Source organism: Phyllosticta citribraziliensis, assembly GCF_038025025.1.
Source record: "Phyllosticta citribraziliensis strain CPC 17464 chromosome Unknown J3D65scaffold_11, whole genome shotgun sequence".
Classification (NCBI taxonomy): Eukaryota; Fungi; Ascomycota; class Dothideomycetes; order Botryosphaeriales; family Phyllostictaceae; genus Phyllosticta; species Phyllosticta citribraziliensis.
Window position 1 is genome coordinate 802,316 of NW_027117348.1, and position 15,583 is coordinate 817,898.

At 55.9% G+C, this 15,583-nt stretch overlaps 7 protein-coding genes across 7 annotated transcripts; 2 read left to right on the forward strand and 5 right to left on the reverse strand.

Annotated features, from left to right (window-relative positions):
• On the reverse strand, positions 1-1,761 carry J3D65DRAFT_636098 (CaaX prenyl protease). Its single transcript, XM_066801374.1, has 3 exons — positions 1,630-1,761; positions 454-1,576; positions 1-405 (listed from the first exon to the last, which is right to left on the reverse strand). Exons 1-3 carry the CDS (start codon positions 1,648-1,650, stop codon positions 173-175), a joined length of 1,377 nt encoding a protein of 458 aa, XP_066651878.1. The 5' UTR covers positions 1,651-1,761; the 3' UTR covers positions 1-172.
• Positions 1,762-3,729: 1,968 nt separating this feature from the next.
• J3D65DRAFT_558653 (cyclin-domain-containing protein) lies at positions 3,730-5,329 on the reverse strand (the record flags this gene model as incomplete). The annotated part of the gene is made up of 2 exons (XM_066797377.1): positions 3,730-3,936; positions 3,992-5,329. 2 exons carry the CDS (start codon positions 5,327-5,329, stop codon positions 3,730-3,732), a joined length of 1,545 nt encoding a protein of 514 aa, XP_066651879.1.
• A 1,268-nt stretch (positions 5,330-6,597) lies between these two features.
• On the reverse strand, positions 6,598-7,506 carry J3D65DRAFT_558945 (putative proteasome component Pre3; the record flags this gene model as incomplete). Its single annotated transcript, XM_066797387.1, has 4 exons — positions 6,598-6,925; positions 6,979-7,254; positions 7,305-7,319; positions 7,373-7,506. The coding sequence occupies 4 exons, from the start codon at positions 7,504-7,506 to the stop codon at positions 6,598-6,600; spliced, it is 753 nt and encodes a 250-aa protein (XP_066651880.1).
• Positions 7,507-8,123: 617 nt separating this feature from the next.
• On the forward strand, positions 8,124-9,295 carry J3D65DRAFT_670832 (BEM46 family protein-like protein; the record flags this gene model as incomplete). Its single annotated transcript, XM_066803337.1, has 4 exons — positions 8,124-8,215; positions 8,332-8,844; positions 8,895-9,020; positions 9,073-9,295. 4 exons carry the CDS (start codon positions 8,124-8,126, stop codon positions 9,293-9,295), a joined length of 954 nt encoding a protein of 317 aa, XP_066651881.1.
• Positions 9,296-10,159: 864 nt separating this feature from the next.
• On the reverse strand, positions 10,160-11,003 carry J3D65DRAFT_680018 (uncharacterized protein; the record flags this gene model as incomplete). The annotated part of the gene is made up of 1 exon (XM_066803703.1): positions 10,160-11,003. Exon 1 carries the CDS (start codon positions 10,778-10,780, stop codon positions 10,160-10,162), a length of 621 nt encoding a protein of 206 aa, XP_066651882.1. The 5' UTR covers positions 10,781-11,003.
• A 230-nt stretch (positions 11,004-11,233) lies between these two features.
• J3D65DRAFT_636113 (uncharacterized protein) lies at positions 11,234-12,652 on the reverse strand. The gene is made up of 3 exons (XM_066801375.1): positions 12,538-12,652; positions 11,481-12,486; positions 11,234-11,427 (listed from the first exon to the last, which is right to left on the reverse strand). The coding sequence occupies exons 1-3, from the start codon at positions 12,558-12,560 to the stop codon at positions 11,401-11,403; spliced, it is 1,056 nt and encodes a 351-aa protein (XP_066651883.1). The 5' UTR covers positions 12,561-12,652; the 3' UTR covers positions 11,234-11,400.
• Positions 12,653-12,826: 174 nt separating this feature from the next.
• Positions 12,827-13,481, forward strand: J3D65DRAFT_670835 (uncharacterized protein; the record flags this gene model as incomplete). Its single annotated transcript, XM_066803338.1, has 3 exons — positions 12,827-12,973; positions 13,138-13,250; positions 13,313-13,481. The coding sequence occupies 3 exons, from the start codon at positions 12,827-12,829 to the stop codon at positions 13,479-13,481; spliced, it is 429 nt and encodes a 142-aa protein (XP_066651884.1).
• Between the last annotated feature and the right edge of the window lie 2,102 nt (positions 13,482-15,583).

A 15,583-nucleotide genomic window follows, 5' to 3' on the forward strand; every position in this document is an offset into this window, starting at 1 on the left:
TTTTGGACAGTTCCTCATTTGCGGGGGACGAACAACTAATCCATCTGTTTAGCTGCTCGTCACACTGGATCGCGAAAAGAAAAGGATTGGATGGAAGATAGATCCCTAGGTCTATGTACTTTTCCTGGGCCAGCTCAAGGCATCCGGCCGATGCTACCCTCGCAACGCGAATCTACAATTCACGATCAGCAGCCTTCGCCGCCTTTTCTTCGTCCTGGGCCTTCGAAACCTTGCCCTTCTCTCCCTTGTATCCAATGGCCTTCAACCTCTCCGTCAGGATCGGGTGCGAGTAGTGGTAGCTGGAGTACATCCAATCGGCGTCCATGGCAGAGAGGTTCTGGACTTGGAGCTTGATCAGGGAAGCGGCGAGCTCTTGAGAGTAGCCTTGCCTCAGAGCAAAAGCATCTACGTTTGATTAGATTTGTACAGCTAGAGGAATTGGAGTGGACTCACCAGCCTCATACTCAAATTTGCGAGTCAGAATGTTCATCAGCAACTTGATGATAGAGTCCGTAGGGCCGAGAACCTCGTTGAAAAGCATGAAGCCAATCAAGATGGGGCGCTCGTTGTGGAAGCCAAAGGACTCGTACAGCGAATTGTTGTTGATGAAGACGGAGAAGAGAGCAAAGACGTAGAACAAGTGGAACTGGCTGATGCCGAGGAGCTTGGTCGTGTGACCCATCTTCCAGTGTCCGAGTTCGTGTGCCAAGACGGCGACGACCTCCTCGTTGGTGCTCTTCTCCAGAAGGGTGTCGTAGATGACAATCTTCTTTTTCCAGGGCAGACCGGTAAAGTAGGCGTTGCTGTGCTTGCTGCGCGTGCTGCCGTCCATGACCTGCAGCTCGGTGAGTGGGAATTTGAGCTTGGCGGCGAGAGCTTCGACAGCTTCCTTCAGGGGACCAGGTTGCAGGGGAGACAGCTTGTTGAACAGAGGGACAATCAGGATGGGGTAGATGGTGATTGCGGAGATCTGGACAGCGAACATGAACACCCAAAGGTAGTAGAAGAAGTTGGTGCCCGTCTTTTGGATGATGGCCAAGAAGGCGCTCAGGATGGGGACGCCAAAAGCGACGCTCAATGCTTGTCCCTTGAGCATATCCGTGATCCACAACTTCAGAGTGAGCTTGTTGAAGCCGAACTTCTCCTCAAGCACAAAGTGGTGGTAGTATGAGAAAGGTAGATCGAAGACGGTGTCCAGCAGGCTGAAGGCGTAGAAGAAGAGCAGCGAGTGGCCGATTTCTCCAGACAGGAATGACGGGGCGTAGCGGGCGACGAGAGCGCCAGTCACAGCCCATACTTGCGGGTACAGGTTGTACTGTAGCGTGAAGAGGTTCTTGATTTCACCAAAGACGGACGAGACGAAGCTGTAGCGCGCTTTGGCGCGGCCGTAGGCTTGACTGTTGTCGAACGTTGCCTGATCCACTTCATATTCCAGAGCCTTGGGGCGAATGTTCCGCTGGTAGACGCCGTATTGCCGGTAGAGGAGCCAGTTTTCGAGGACGAAGCGGCCGAGCGAGAAGCCAATGACGAGTTTCTTCCATAGGAAGAATGGGCGGTCCAAGAAATGCGCCAGGCGCTGCATTTGATTGTTAGCGGGAGAGCGGACGAGACAGCAGCAACAACGCCTACCTGGATTAACGCCTGGATCATTTTGGAGGTTGGGGTGGACCGGGAGGATGGAAGTGTAAGGTCACGTAGGTGAAGGCGTACGTCGAACGTCACCAGCTTGAAGAGGACACACCTAACGCTTCTCAGCCGCGCGTACCATGGGTGGATCGGATGGCCGGGCACACGCGAGTCAGAGGTGACGCGCTACCACGGTAAGGCTGATCTAAATTAGTCATTGCCAGACCCCAGAGAACTGGAATTCAAGGGATAGGAACACGCTTGACCTGATTACACACATTGTGAACAAAGGGTTCCATATTCAGGAAGAGAAAATACAGATGAAATCCAAGTCTACGTAAAATTCCGCATGCGCAACGACCTTTGTAACGTGGAAGTCTCGTTCAACTCCATACAGCGCGGCGACGAGCGGCCACCTCTTCCCAGCACCACGCCTCCATTCGTCCACCGTCCAAAGGCAAAAACTTGAGTCGAATGCTAGCTATCGCATCCACCCCTGCGCGATGACTTTTAGCTACTTAAACTTTAAAGAGACTTCATCTCAAGGGATGTTGTGATCATCATCGAGCAATGAGGTGTTGCCGGACAAGTTTCTAAAACGAATAAGGGTTTAAATGTTGTCTATGGAGCATGCTGGAACTCGTAGAAGATGTGGGTGAGTCTCTTCATGTACGATGCTTCGATGTAGGTCTTCAAAAGCTATGCTATGATCGTGGTGCGTTGAAGATGGACGAGTGATTAATGAGGACCCTTCTACGCCAATTGTTACAATCCATTTCCAATAATACTACTAAAGAATGTGATACCGCAAACAACACTTCCTTTTCAGACGGAATTTCTTGCGGTCTCAAGGCATGGTGGAGGGCGTGGCTTCCGACAGCCTTCCGTGAGCTCAGGGCTAGCGCTGTCAGAAAGCCGGCCTTCTCGAAAGGAACCTTCCCGTGCATGTCAAGACTTGAATGTCCTTCTCAATGACCACGCGCAAGTTTTGACGCAGTAGAAACATCTTGACAGAAAATCCCCATGAGCAGCAGGGCGACGGCTCGCAAACAACGATCCTATGTCTCGAGACTGCGCTCTATGTCATTTCTTGACATTAGGCCATGGCACTCGCGTACAGAAGCCATGCCCAATCACATTTGGAACAGCATGCGACGAGATCATCAATGGTGAAACATGGGCCGACATTGTCGTGTCAGCCAGCCAATCTCTGCCCCTATTACAACACGTCCTGAACCCGGGTTTTCATGGTAGCAGGGAGCGGCTCCAGGGAAAAGCTTGCGACCTTCACACTCACGACAATGGCGCGGCTCTTTTTTGGGAGTTTCCACTTTCATTTTCAGGAAACGAAACAAACAAGTCGATGCATTTCAATCTCACGGAATCATACTAGGACAGACGTGTCAAGGAAAGGGAAAAAAGAGGACCATTGAGAGAAAAGAAACCCAAAAGGTGCATGGTTGCCTACATTCGAATGCGCCCAGGGAAGAAAAGAAAAGAATCCTCTGATCAGCTCTAGAACAACAACAAGAGGCTCGTTACTCCGTGTCGATAAGCGAAAGACATTATACCTTGCCCGTTCCCCCGACCCAGCTAAAACAAATGTCGCCAAACAAAGCAGTCCTAGGAAAACACTTCAAAGGTTGAAATACGAAATGAGAAAAACAAGACTAGACCAAACGAACAGCACCCGAGGAGAAGAGAAAAGTTTGCAATCTTCAGAGCCGATAGGCGGATCAGGATGGGTATAGTTTGAAAAAAGGGACCCTGCGATGATCCTTGAGAAAACGAGAAAGAAGCCGCTCCCGGCATCCTCTGCCAAACAGCACGAGGCATTGAAGGAACAAGACTCTATGACGGCAACTCTGGGGGAACAAGGAGAAGAAAAGACCTTGTCTAAAAGGACTTTGGGAGACGGCCAAGTCTGAACAAAAGTGCAAATGCTTGATGCCTTTGTAGAAAAACAAGAGAGCAGGCGGCTTTCGACACTCCCTCTATCGCTAAGCTCGCGGTAGCTCCAAAGCTTGTGCATGGACCAGCCTTCGTAAGGAATGCGATGCGTAGGGGAGAACCCCGCACACTAACGTCACATCTTGAGCAGCCTCAAGCAGACACGCCAGCTTGCGCCCCACCAAGCGACCGGCCTCCGTGAGGCTGTTGCTGTTGCGCAACCACTTCGCGCGCGTAGAATTCGACAAGCATGGTCCCGTACGCTTCCATTTCCTCGAGCGGTACTGCAAGGCGAAAGTCATTGAGAAGGAGGAATTGCAGTTCGAGGTGGTTGAGCTCGACCAAGGGCAGTCCACCGACCTGGACATGTGTCAGCTAATTTGCAACGCATTGCGCTCACCACGGGAATTCTTACCTTTGCGTATCGAGAGTTGGTGTAGAAGATGTCTGAGAAGAATTTGCTTGCGCAAGTGACGCCTGCAATCACCAAACGATGAATGTTGAAGCTGTCAACGACAAAGAACTGAGACAGGCTGTACGGATCACATTCCAGAGGAGGGTCCATGTGCTGTGGAGGCGAGGGGGGTTGGTCCTCCTTCAAAGCAGTGTCGCCAGGCTTAGGCGGCTTGCCCAGAGATCCTGATGGAGGTGGTGTTGCGGCTTGGACCTGATCCGGCCGACTAGGCGACGAGGTGCCGAGATTCGCGCCGGACATGGAAACAGAGCTTTTCCGACTGGCATCACTGGAGCCGCCAGAGCGCTCGAGTGATTGCTGGTTGGTCTGACGCATGCTCTGAATGAGGCCAGAGTTGACGCGCTCGGTCATGCGGTCAAAGTAGACGAGCAAGCTAAGAAAGACTTCGTAGGTGGTGGGACAATACTTGTGGATGCGGGTGAGGTAGCTGAGGATGGAGATTGTGGGAACATTCTTTCCGTGGAAGGCGAGGACGCTAGTCGTCTGCTGGCTGAGGCCCGATGTGCCCTCGGGCGGGGGAATCTGGCGATGCAGGTGCTCATGCTGCCTGTCGTTGGTGGTGGTGATTTTGGTCAACAAGCCTGCCACCATCTCTATTATGTCGGAGACGGGCATTTCGCTGATCTCGTATTGCGGGCCGATGTCATTGGGATTCTGACGGGCGCGCCTGGCCGCACGTGTTTGCGAAAACGGACTCGACTCATCATTGGCAAAACTCTGAATGTGGGAGAGGCTCTTGACTTTTATTCGGTGGGGAGGTGGCAGCGCGGGCCCGGCAATGGACTGGAGGGATTGAGGCGAGGCCTGGACAGAGGAGGAGCTGGAATTGGAGACGGCGGACTTTGCGATGGAGGAGGAGCTGCTGGGACCAGGTTGGATGGGAGTCTTTTCAGAGGATTGAGGTTTGAAGCGCGGACTGGGCGGAGGTTGCGGAGGCGCCTGGGCAGCGCCCGAGCCTTGGGGCGTCAGTCCAGGGCGAGCGGCCGAGGCGCGGTGCTGGTGTTGCAAGAGATGGTCGGATGCAGTAGATGGTGCAGGAGCGTGTGGAACGACGTCGGCCATGGGCGTGTCGAAGGGCTGAGAGGCGCGGGGCAAGTCGGATGAGGTGTTTTGGTCGGCGTGGAGAGGGTGTTGTTGCTGGGTTGGTCTGGCAGAGGACGATCTCTGGTGGGCAGCGGATTGAGGAGAGTCGTGTTGCTGGTGCGGGTTTGCACCGAACATGTTATTGAAGGGCTGAGGGAAGTGGTTGACCACGTCGCTGATCACGATGGATCCCATACCAGCGCGCTCGGGTCGTTGTGGTCTGTGGCTGTGGCGCAAGAAAAGACGAGAGGGACTCGGCCTTGGGACCTGACGGCGAACAAAGTGTCAACAGCGACAATCGAGAACGCTCGGTGGGGATGATGGAGGGTGGTGTGGGAGGAGAGGAGCGGTCAGCGGTCTGGACGACGCAGGGGGGGTCGAGTGGATTGCGCGAGCGAGCGAGCGAGCGAGCGAGCGAGGCGAGTGGAGACAACGGAAAGGTCAAAGCGACAGACGGGGCACGCTCACCTCTTGCAAAACCAAGAATGGCGACCGGACACCACTACAGGACGACCTGGAGGCGACGGGCGGCGGATGAGGTGGACGAGGCAGAGGAGAAGGCGGCGACGGACAAGACAGGAGAGCGAGAAAGCGAAGAGAGGGCGGCCGAAGGCTTGGGTGCGGTGCAGTGCAGTGCAGTGGGTTCAGCAGAGTGTGGGCGCCGGGGCGTGGGATGGATGGCACTTGGGAGGGGAGGGCCGGGGATCCAGGGAGGGAGGGAGCCGCGTCGCCCGGACGCCTGGCCTAACCGCTAACCTGTGTGCCTAGCTGTGTATGCGGTGCGATTGCAAGCAGACAGGCAGAGTCAGTCGTCTTGCTCTGAGGTACGTGTAGTTATCCTGTCGACGACGACGATGATGATGATGATGATGATGTGGGCGGCGCCTCTTTTGTTTGAGCCTTGTTGGTCGGTTCCCATCTTTCCCTCCAGTCTGTACCACGCACACAGCTACAGCTACAGTACAGTACGCGGCAAGCCCAGCCTTGGCTCCGCTCACGCTGATGCTGATGGGGCCTACGTTGTTTCTGACACAACCCTTTTTGTTGTTGTGACCTCCCTCTGCTCTACCTACATGTACCTGTACCTTAGTCTCCATCTAGTCGGTCGGACACTTTTGTTTATCCCGCATCACCCTCCCCCTCTGCATCCCTCGCCGGTGCATCAAGAGTCAGTCAGCTGCGGCCTCGTCTCCAGCCTGCTCCGGTTTTTCGCGCAACGGCGGCCGCCTTCTCGCCACGCCCGTCTTCCATCTCCCAGGCCCAGTGCGCCACAGCCCAGTCCCACCTCATGTCAGACCCTTGCCCATGACGCCAGCGCCCCGACCCCGACCCCCATGCCCTGTCAACCATCATACCTATGCCGTCACTCGCTGTCAAACATGCGCTACCGTGGAATGCTCTGCTGCCATCCATTGCCCTACTTGCCTCGTCTACATGTCGACGCCTCCAACCCCGCCGCCGCTCTATGCTTTGTTCGGTCCAGGGCCCTCGTAGTTTTGGTCCGGCAAGTACAAATGCCGCACCGCGCCCTTGCCCGTCAGCACCACCATGCGAATCACACCACCAGAGCTTCCATCCCACTTGATGGCTTCCCGCAGCGAGCCCTTGACAAAGGCCACGCCCTCTTCCTCCGTCATGCCCTCCTTCCAGTTCGCGTCGCAGTATCCGTAAATGTACGTCGAGCCTGAGCCTGCAATCGCGTACGCCTGCTTGTGCAGCGATCCTCCGAGCGGAATCGAGTACACCTGTCCGCCGTGGCGTTCGTCGTAGCCGGCGACAATGATGCCCGCGCTGCGATTTGGTCAGCATCCACTGCCTGCTTGCTGTGCCAAGGCCCAACCCACCTGAGCATGTCCTTGTTGTCGTAGCAAATCTCCTGGAAAAGCGCCGCCGCCGTCTGCGTCATTGGGCGCTCGTTGTTCATGATCTCGTACATTCCGAGGTAGTATTGGACAATGTCGGCCACGGCCTGCGTGTCGGCCGCCGAGCCTGAGCGGCAGCACCATATTGTGTCGTGCACCTGCGTGAGCTTGTCCGTGACGCGGTTGGCAATGTATGCGCCCGTCGTGGTCCGGCTGTCGGCACCGAGGATGACGCCGTCCTTGAAGTTGATTGCCATGCTGGGGTCTGTGAGCTCGTGGGACGGGGGAACTGCGTGCATGTTACGTACATGGAGGTTCCGAGGCTGGCGGCGTGGTTAGTCGGGGGTTCTCAGTGGATGCAGTGGTGGCTACTCACTTGACCTCGCCTTTCTTGAGGTGGTTCATGTCCAGGTGGATGCCATCTGAGCAGATGTTAGCTTGGGACTGGAGCTTGGAGGGTAGGCGGAGAGACAAGCCTTCGGCCAGCGCGCCCGTCGAGGTGGGAAACATGATTGAGGGGGAAGGGTCGTGGTGGTGGTGGTGGCGAGGAGCAGAGGTCGGGTCGAGGGTGGTGAGGGTTGAGCGGTGATGGAGAGAGATGGATGCTGTTGTGAGGTAGCTACAGGTAGGGTAGGTGCTGTATTGAGGTAGAGGTAGAGGTAGAGGTGTGGCTCGGACCAGGCACCACGCTCGCACGCGTACGGACCTACCAGAGAACAACCCAAGTCTTGGCGCGGCCCCCGGGCAAACGACGACACCGTCGATTCGATTTCCTCTCCCGTTGATCTGCACGGCATTTCCTCAACTCAACCTCCTGAACCTGAAAGCCTCCCACTCATCAGGCTCAGCCCTCACCCTCCGCCCCGGGCTCCACCCAAAGACACTGTCCACCCATGTCTCTGTCTTAACCTTCCTTCCCTGCCTTCCCGCCTCCGCTCCGCATTCCTCACGCCCTCTGCTCTGCAGCAAACCCGCATGTCCGCTCGTCCACATTCATGAAGTTTCCCCGGTCCCTCTTCCACTCGTCGTCGTCGTCGTCCGCGTCTTCGCAGTTGTCCCCGACCTCTAGCTCGCACTCGACTGCCTGCTCCGATCACATCCAGTCTGACTCGCTATCCACCTCCGCCATGGACTCGTTCATCTCCTACCTGCGCTACCCTGTCCTCGCCTCGACGGGCGTCGCAACGCTGCTCAGTGGCCTTCTGTACTTCAAGCAGAAGTGGGTCCTTTCCGTTCGATGCCCGCTTACGCCATTGTTTCCAATTCACGAGACTCACGTTTCGCCCTGTGCTCACTACCTACACCGAACAATTCCACTGACCACTCCGCCCTTAGCGAAATCATATATCCCCGCAACATCCCCCCAGGCGCCCGGACTGACGTGCCCCGGCCTACCCAGTTTGGCATCACCGACTTCGAAGAGCTCATGATACCGACCCCCGACGGAGAGTCGCTGAGTGCCTTTTTCATCCGTCCTTCGAACAAGCAGTATGCCCGGAACATCACTGTCCTCATGTTCCACGGAAACGCTGGCAACATTGGATACAGATTGCCCATTGCCAAAATCCTAGAGCATGAATTGGGTTGCAACGTCTTGATGCTACAATACCGCGGATATGGGCTCTCCACCGGCACTCCAAATGAAAAGGGCTTGACAATCGACGCCCAGACGGGCCTGGACTACATTCGAGAGCGCGCCGAGCTGCGCGGAACCAAAATCATTCTCTATGGCCAAAGTCTTGGAGGTGCTGTGAGCATTGGATTGGCTGCCAAGAACCAAAAGGACGGTGACATTGCTGGCATGGTTCTGGAAAACACGTTCCTGAGCATCAGGAAGCTGATTCCAAGGTATAAATACATTGTCTCGAAGCCAACACTTGTGAAGCTAACGGAACCAGCGCCTTCCCACCTGCCAAGTTTCTTGCCCCTTTGTGCCATCAAATATGGCCGAGCGAGGATTTGCTCCCGCAAATTCAGAACATTCCCATCCTGTTTCTGAGCGGGCTGAAGGATGAGATTGTTCCGTGAGTGACTTGCCTGTTTGAACCGTCTCCATTTACTGACGTGATCCCTCAGACCATCACACATGTCCAAGTTGTTTGACATTTGCGTGTCAAGAGGCAAGGTGTGGCGCGAGTTCTCCAATGGAAGCCACAATGACACAGTAGCCGAGCCCCTGTACTTTGAGTACATTGAAGAATTCTTGCGCGGTCAAGTCATCAACCGTGATCCGGGCCCGCCAAAGAGCCCGAGTGCCACTGCAAAACAAGACGCTGGAAAGAAGGACAAGCAAAGCTAATTTCTAATGCCTCACCATCGACTTCTTTGTTCATATTCCATCACTGGGCGCTGTGCGCACTTTTCAGCAGCACAATCAGATACGCCAAAAAAAACCAAAGGATGCAGATCCGCCGACTGGGCCTCGCTGGCTCCAAGCTGCGCCACGGCACGAATCGGCCGTTCTCCTGATTCTGATCTTCAGCGAAGATCTTCTCTTATCAACGTCGATTCCACATGGATCGACCGCACCCACCACGCCTTTTTGGCAGATACAACAAGGTGCGCGTGCCCTTGCGCGTGAGGGCCGTCGTATCTTATAAGATGGGGAAAAAACGAAATATCCTCAGAAGTAGAGCTGGACCCATATTGGGTCAACAAAGTCTGCATGCAGACCCGGGCGGGCGTCGCCGAGCGAGCCTTTCCTTCTCGGCCAAGTGCGGGCACGACGAGAAGACGCGGAGGGAGCGGTTTGCCGAATGCGAGGGATTCCTTTTATCCAAGTCTCGCAGGCCGCGAGCAGGGGAAATACAATGGAGCAGATACCCAAAGCGCGAAATTTATCGACCGGGAGGCGAAGGGGGCGTTCAATTCTGGGACTGGCGAAGACGGGCAATTTCCTACACATCTCTTTCTACGGTCACGGGTCTCTTTTCCTTAATCACCAGGCGCGTTGACGGATCAAAAGGCGGTAATTACTTGACTCGAATTTTGGGAGGTCGTTCAGGTCGGTCGGTTACTTACGGCCAGGCCAGACCAGCTCAGCTGGCTTGCTGGTCATTAATCTATTACCTCTCCTTGTCGTTTTGCGAACTATGCAAACCCACTTACCTTTCTCTCCTTTGTCACCCATATCCACCATGAATCTGCCCTTATTTACCTTGCCTCACCGAACAAACACACCTCCCAGCCTATCCCCGGCGCCAACAGCGACGCCGCATCTCCCCGCCGCGCGCAGCACGCCCACCACCGCCTCGGATCCAACGCTGTACCCCGTCTTGGCCCAGCGCGCATTCATCCACGCGGCCAGCGCGTCGGCGGAGCCGCAGAAGTCGCGCCCGTCGTATTCGCGCACCAGCAGTTGCTGGATCGGTGGCGGTACGGCTGCCGCGAGGCTCGCCGTGGGAGGGGCAGGAGGAGAGGCAGAGGTAGAGGTTGGGATAGGGAGAGGAGTGAACGAAGCGGAGGGCTTCTTTTGGGTCTTCTTTTGCTTTTGCTTCTTGGTTAGGCGGGTGCTTTCCCCCTTACCTTTGGCCTTACCTTTGGACGACTTGCTCTTGGACTTTGTCTTGGACGATTTGCCCTTCGTCTGGACCTCGCCTTTATCGCCAGCCTGTTGTCCCTGCTTCGATGAAGAGCAAGGCTTGCCGTCGGTCGTTGTCACGACGGCGCCTGGAGCCAGACCCTGTCGCGCCAGCGACGTGCTGACGTACATGAGTTCGGAGAGGGAGAGGCGACGCGCGGCTGAAGGTTGTGAGCTGGACTGCACTTGCTGTGGACTTACCATGTTTGCTGCCTTGGTTTTCCAACGACTTCTCGACGTTTTCTGTGGGAGTCACGGGTTCGTTTTCTGAACGTGGGGGGGTTTGGGGTGGCGGGTGTTCGGGAGTGATGGACGTACAACTCAGCAGATGAAGAGGCTCTCGCGCTGCGAGAACGAGTCCAAGTGTGCGTGGTGCGGTCGGGAAAGGGGCTGAGTTGGTTGGACTGCAGACTGGACTGGTGGTGTGGGGAAAGTCGGGGTAGATATAGTGACTGCAGAGGACGAGTGAGGATGGGAGAACGAGTAGACATTGTTTCCTTGGGTGAGGAGGGAAACAATGGGACAAAGAGACTTGCCCAGAGTTAGCAATGCCGAGTCTCATAGAGACAAAGAAGCGCGGAGAGAAGGAGTGAGGGGTTCGCGGCAGGATGATAAGCAGACAAAGAGAACGGCAGGTGATGGATGCTTAAAGTTTGAACGTGCTTGATTGGATATTTTGGCACACAATGTGAGTAGCTGGTGAAAACAGTAAGAAGCTTTGCCATGATCGATGATGCAACGGTAACAAGTATCGTGAAATTTCAAAGAAAAAAGATGATTTGACCACCAACGCCTCGCTGTGCAAAATGCGACCCCTCGACCGGCTATGCCTGGCTTTTGACCATGAAAATCTGCCCCATGTCAGCATACCAGACTCGAAAGTGCTGGAGTGGTGGCAACTCACCTCTTTGAGTGCCTGCGTATCCATAGATGCCATCTTCTTTTGCCGAATGTACCGCTGGCGGACCGCCAGGCGGTTGCCAGCAAACGCGACTCCCCCAGTCTTTGCAGCTGCAGTAGAGTCCTTCGCCGGCACATCGGCTTCCGACTCTGAAGACGAGCTGCTGTCCGACTCTGCATCCTTCTTGGCCTTGTCCTGCTTGCGCTTCTCCTTTTCCAATCTTCTTGCTTTCTTCTTTGCTCGCTTCTCGGCCTTGAGCGCCTTCTTGGCCTCTTTTCTTGCCTTTTTGTCTTCGCTCTCCTTGTTCTTGTCCTTTCTCTCAGTCGCCGACGTGTTTTCGCTCTCTGATGACAGCGCCTTGTCTTTTGATTTTGACCTTTTCGACTTCTTGGACTTGGCCTTCTTCTTTGATTCCTCCTCGCTATCGTCTGGGCTGGAAGTAGCGGAATATTCAGCCTTGAGATCAGACTTTCTGTTCTTCTTCTTCAGCTTGGGGGCCTCTTCGTCGTCGCCAGAGCGCTTGCGCTTCTTTTCCGGCTTTCCATCTTCGCTCGGGCTGATGCCGGCTTGCGATTTGGAAGTCTTGTCGGCGACGACATTCTTCTTCAGGTCCTCAATCTTGTCGCCAACCAGGTAGCCGCCAAAGACAAATTGCGTGCCACTGCCCCCGTAAAGCCTGGATTCCAACCTCTTGCGCGCGGCCGACTCGGTCTTGAGCTCTGCGTCGCTCTTCCCGTTCAAGCGCCCGAGGACTCCCTGAAACAAGCTCAGGCCAAAGTTGTCATTTTCTGCGCTGCCCTTCTTCCTGCCGAGCCCCAGAGTGTCGTCCTTGATCTGGACTCGAATATGCGAAGCGTTGGCAGCGGTGTAGTGCCCCGAGTGGTTGGCGTCTTTAGCGCCGAGGAATTCTCCCGGAGTCCATCCTTGCTTGGTGAGAATCTTGTGGCCGAAGCGGTCGGTGTTCTTGCTCCAGGTGGTGTTGTTCGGGTCGGCCGAAATCTTGAAGCGGCTTAAATGGGATTAGTCAGGGTCTCATCTGACCAACGATATGGCCACTCACTTCTTTGGTGCTGCCAGACCCATGGCGAACAAGAAGACGGCGCTGCTGCGAGGATGTGGAGTTGGGGTATCAAGAGATGCGGAGAACCAAAATTTTGGCAGCAGCAATGCGCCCGCCCAGAACGGAACGGGATCGGCCTTGCGCTGGCGACGGACTAACTGTAACCCCGTTCCGACAGACCTTCGCCCGGGCCGGCGGACGCGTCTTACCGACTTGCGCGTCGCGTCATCTCACAGGTGCATCGCACCTCCAGTGTCACGGCTCATCGAGCCTCTGTCCATCCATCGTCATGTCTCAACGCCGGTCTGTTACCAAGTACGCGCAACAGTGCGGCGTCTCGCCATCCAGCTCGCGACCCGAAACTGGAACTCGCGCAGATTCGCAGGCCTCAGAGTCGCCAGACATCAGACTCCTCATGGACAAGATGCTCGATGATGTAAGTCCAATGTTGGACTTGCAATTTCGCTCCTGGCGACGTGTGATTCTGAAACAATGACGAGCCGGCCTGACCTACTAGCATCCGCTACATTGGCGACATCGACTGCTCCTGATGAGCTTGCAAAGATGCCTCTTGGTCCGTACTTACCAGTGTGAACATAGTCCAAGAAGCGCAAGCAAGCCAAACGCCAGGCGCTGCAAAACGACTATGCCAAGCGTGCTCAGAAAGTCAGCAACGACATCAAGGCCGCCATTGACGAGCACGAAAAGCAAAGGTAAATGAGGCAACGATGGTGGCTTTGCGCATGCGGCTAAATCATCTAATCAGCTTGACCAGGCAGGCAGAGCAAAAGCAACAGGTCGCCAGGCTCATTGAGCTTCTCAAGAAGCGGGACGATATTGAGCGGCGCATCCAGAAAAGCGTCAAAAAGCTGGATGCCGAATACTCTGCATGCCTCGATGAACTCCTGACGGTGTTGGATGACAAGGCCGCGGAGCTCGATTGATCAGAAGCAAGCGACGATGACAAATGGAGGGGTCGGGCGCACATGGGCAACGATCCCCACCGGTTGAGGTTATGCAGATTTGCGGTGGGCAACACGAATCCTCTGCCCATCAGGCGTTCAAGGAAGCATCCAACCGACGTTTGGGGCAAGGAACTGCAGGGGAGGGACACATGCAGGCGCCTTGGTTTGCCTTTGGCGGATCGACGCCCCACGGCATCCCATCATTTTGCTGGTGGATGTTCCCAGGTCCCTGGTCGAGGAGCGACGGGCGGTTACATGTATGCAGGATGGCAAATGTCAAAAACCAAAGACAGGTCGTTGCAGCGGTGCCGTGAGAAGCGTCTGTGCTTGTAGGATGAGGGTGCCACAGTGGCGCATCTCCAGGCTTTTACGAGGCGGCATTTGCAAGAGGCATTGATCGACCGACTCGGCAGGTTGATCTCAACGGCATTTCGTTTGGGCAGCCTTGCATCCATCTGCGAGTCCTAACTGGACGTGGAAGGCGGCGGCGGAGCAACCGCCGCCGGGCCACCCGTGCTCCAGACCAGAGCATTGAGTCGATTCAAGAGGAAGAAGCGCAGTGTGTCGGTTTCGGTGGTGCAGAATGCTTCCTTGTATCCGGACGCACGGAAGCGCGGGTTTGGGAGGTCTGAGAGGGTGTGTGAGGGTTGTGTAGCGGCGGCCCCGGGGAGGGATGGGTGGATGGAGCAACAGAGGCGGCCCCTGCCCATGCGCTTTCACATGGGATTGTTGACTTTGGCCATGTCCGCAGTGGTCGGTGAGCTGTCCAGTGTCCATGTCGCTGACAACCGAACCTAAGCAGCAAAAGGTTTTTTCCATGCGTTGCGCGCCGGCGCCGGGCCCCGCAACGAGGCCGTCCGTCGGCCCTGCCTCGGGATCCACATCCACACTCACTGACCCTGACCGACCCGCGGCGGAGTGGACGCCACACCGGACCACACCTCACCTCTTCCTTCACCTCGACCACTCTCTCCAATCTTTGCCCCGGTCGTCGTCGTCGTCGTCGTCGTCCTCGTCGCCGAGCCAAAATCCCAACCAAGCACCGCCAAGTCCCAAAATTTTATCAATGCCAAAGCTACCTACTGCCTACAGTACGTGCGCCACTCGCAGGCAGCAGATCAATCGAATCAACAAACAAGGGCCCGGCGCTGTCAGCCATCCAATGTTCTTTTGCCCCCCTCGCCGTTGACTGCAGGTCGTGCAGCCTGCAACCTCGTGCCCGCCCCGCTGGGATACTGCTGCTGCTGTCGTCGTCTAGAACCGCCGCGTTACACGCCTGCCGCCCCGTCATGCCACACGCATGCTGCTAGGTACATCGCTTGCTTGAGTGGTCGGCTGATGTGGCGCTCGAGGGAGCAACCGCTGTTCAACTGTCTCGTCCTGGAAATCTTTGTTGCAAATTCCAAAGAGAAAGTCAGACTGCGTCAGGGTCTGCCTTGTGCCTCGAAGGGAAACATGTCGTCCGATTGCATACTGTCCATGGACAGCCAGGCATATGCTTCCACCGAGGCTCCAGTCGCTCTTCACTTCATCAGGACATCATTCGAGACAAAACACGCCCATCACAATCGTCTTGCGCAATCCAACCAGGTCCTCGTCGACCCTAGCTCTTGACAATCGTACAGTGCACAGCCAGTGCCGTGCCGACCATGCCTCGCCTCGGTCAGACCCGACATTCAGCGCATCCACTCGGCGGGGTCCGTTCTCTCGTCCGGGCAGGCAAGCGAGCGAGCTGTGTTCGAGCAAGCAAGCCAGCCCACGCCCACCTCCCAGGAAGACAAGAGAAGGCGGCGCGAGGACGCACTGAGCGCATTCAAGCCGGAGAGGCATCAGACCGAGAGCCTAACGAGTAGACCAGTGGATCGTTTGGGCCACCGTTCGCCTATGCGCTGGCTGGCATTCTCTTTTGCGAGAGCGAGAAAGTGAGGCGCCACGCCCGCCACTTCGTCATGCTCTGACCCCAGGCAGTGCCACTCAAAGCTCGCCCCTCCCGCGGAGTCCACAAAATCAAATTTCCAACAAGTGGTTCTGCTTCGCTTTTCCCTGCTGCCGCCGCTGCTGTGCGTCTTCATACGTGTACA

Bases quoted from the DNA above. Each gene is read 5' to 3' on its own strand.
- J3D65DRAFT_636098 (XM_066801374.1), bottom strand. From the start codon at position 1,650: ATGATCCAGGCGTTAATCCAG. The intron at 1,577-1,629 runs GTAGGCGTTGTT...AATCAAATGCAG, and splicing joins TGATCCAGGCGTTAATCCAG to CGCCTGGCGCATTTCTTGGA. The intron at 406-453 runs GTGAGTCCACTC...AATCAAACGTAG, and splicing joins CAAATTTGAGTATGAGGCTG to ATGCTTTTGCTCTGAGGCAA.
- J3D65DRAFT_636113 (XM_066801375.1), bottom strand. From the start codon at position 12,560: ATGGGTCTGGCAGCACCAAAGAA. The intron at 12,487-12,537 runs GTGAGTGGCCAT...ATCCCATTTAAG, and splicing joins GGTCTGGCAGCACCAAAGAA to CCGCTTCAAGATTTCGGCCG. The intron at 11,428-11,480 runs GTGAGTTGCCAC...GACATGGGGCAG, and splicing joins ATACGCAGGCACTCAAAGAG to ATTTTCATGGTCAAAAGCCA.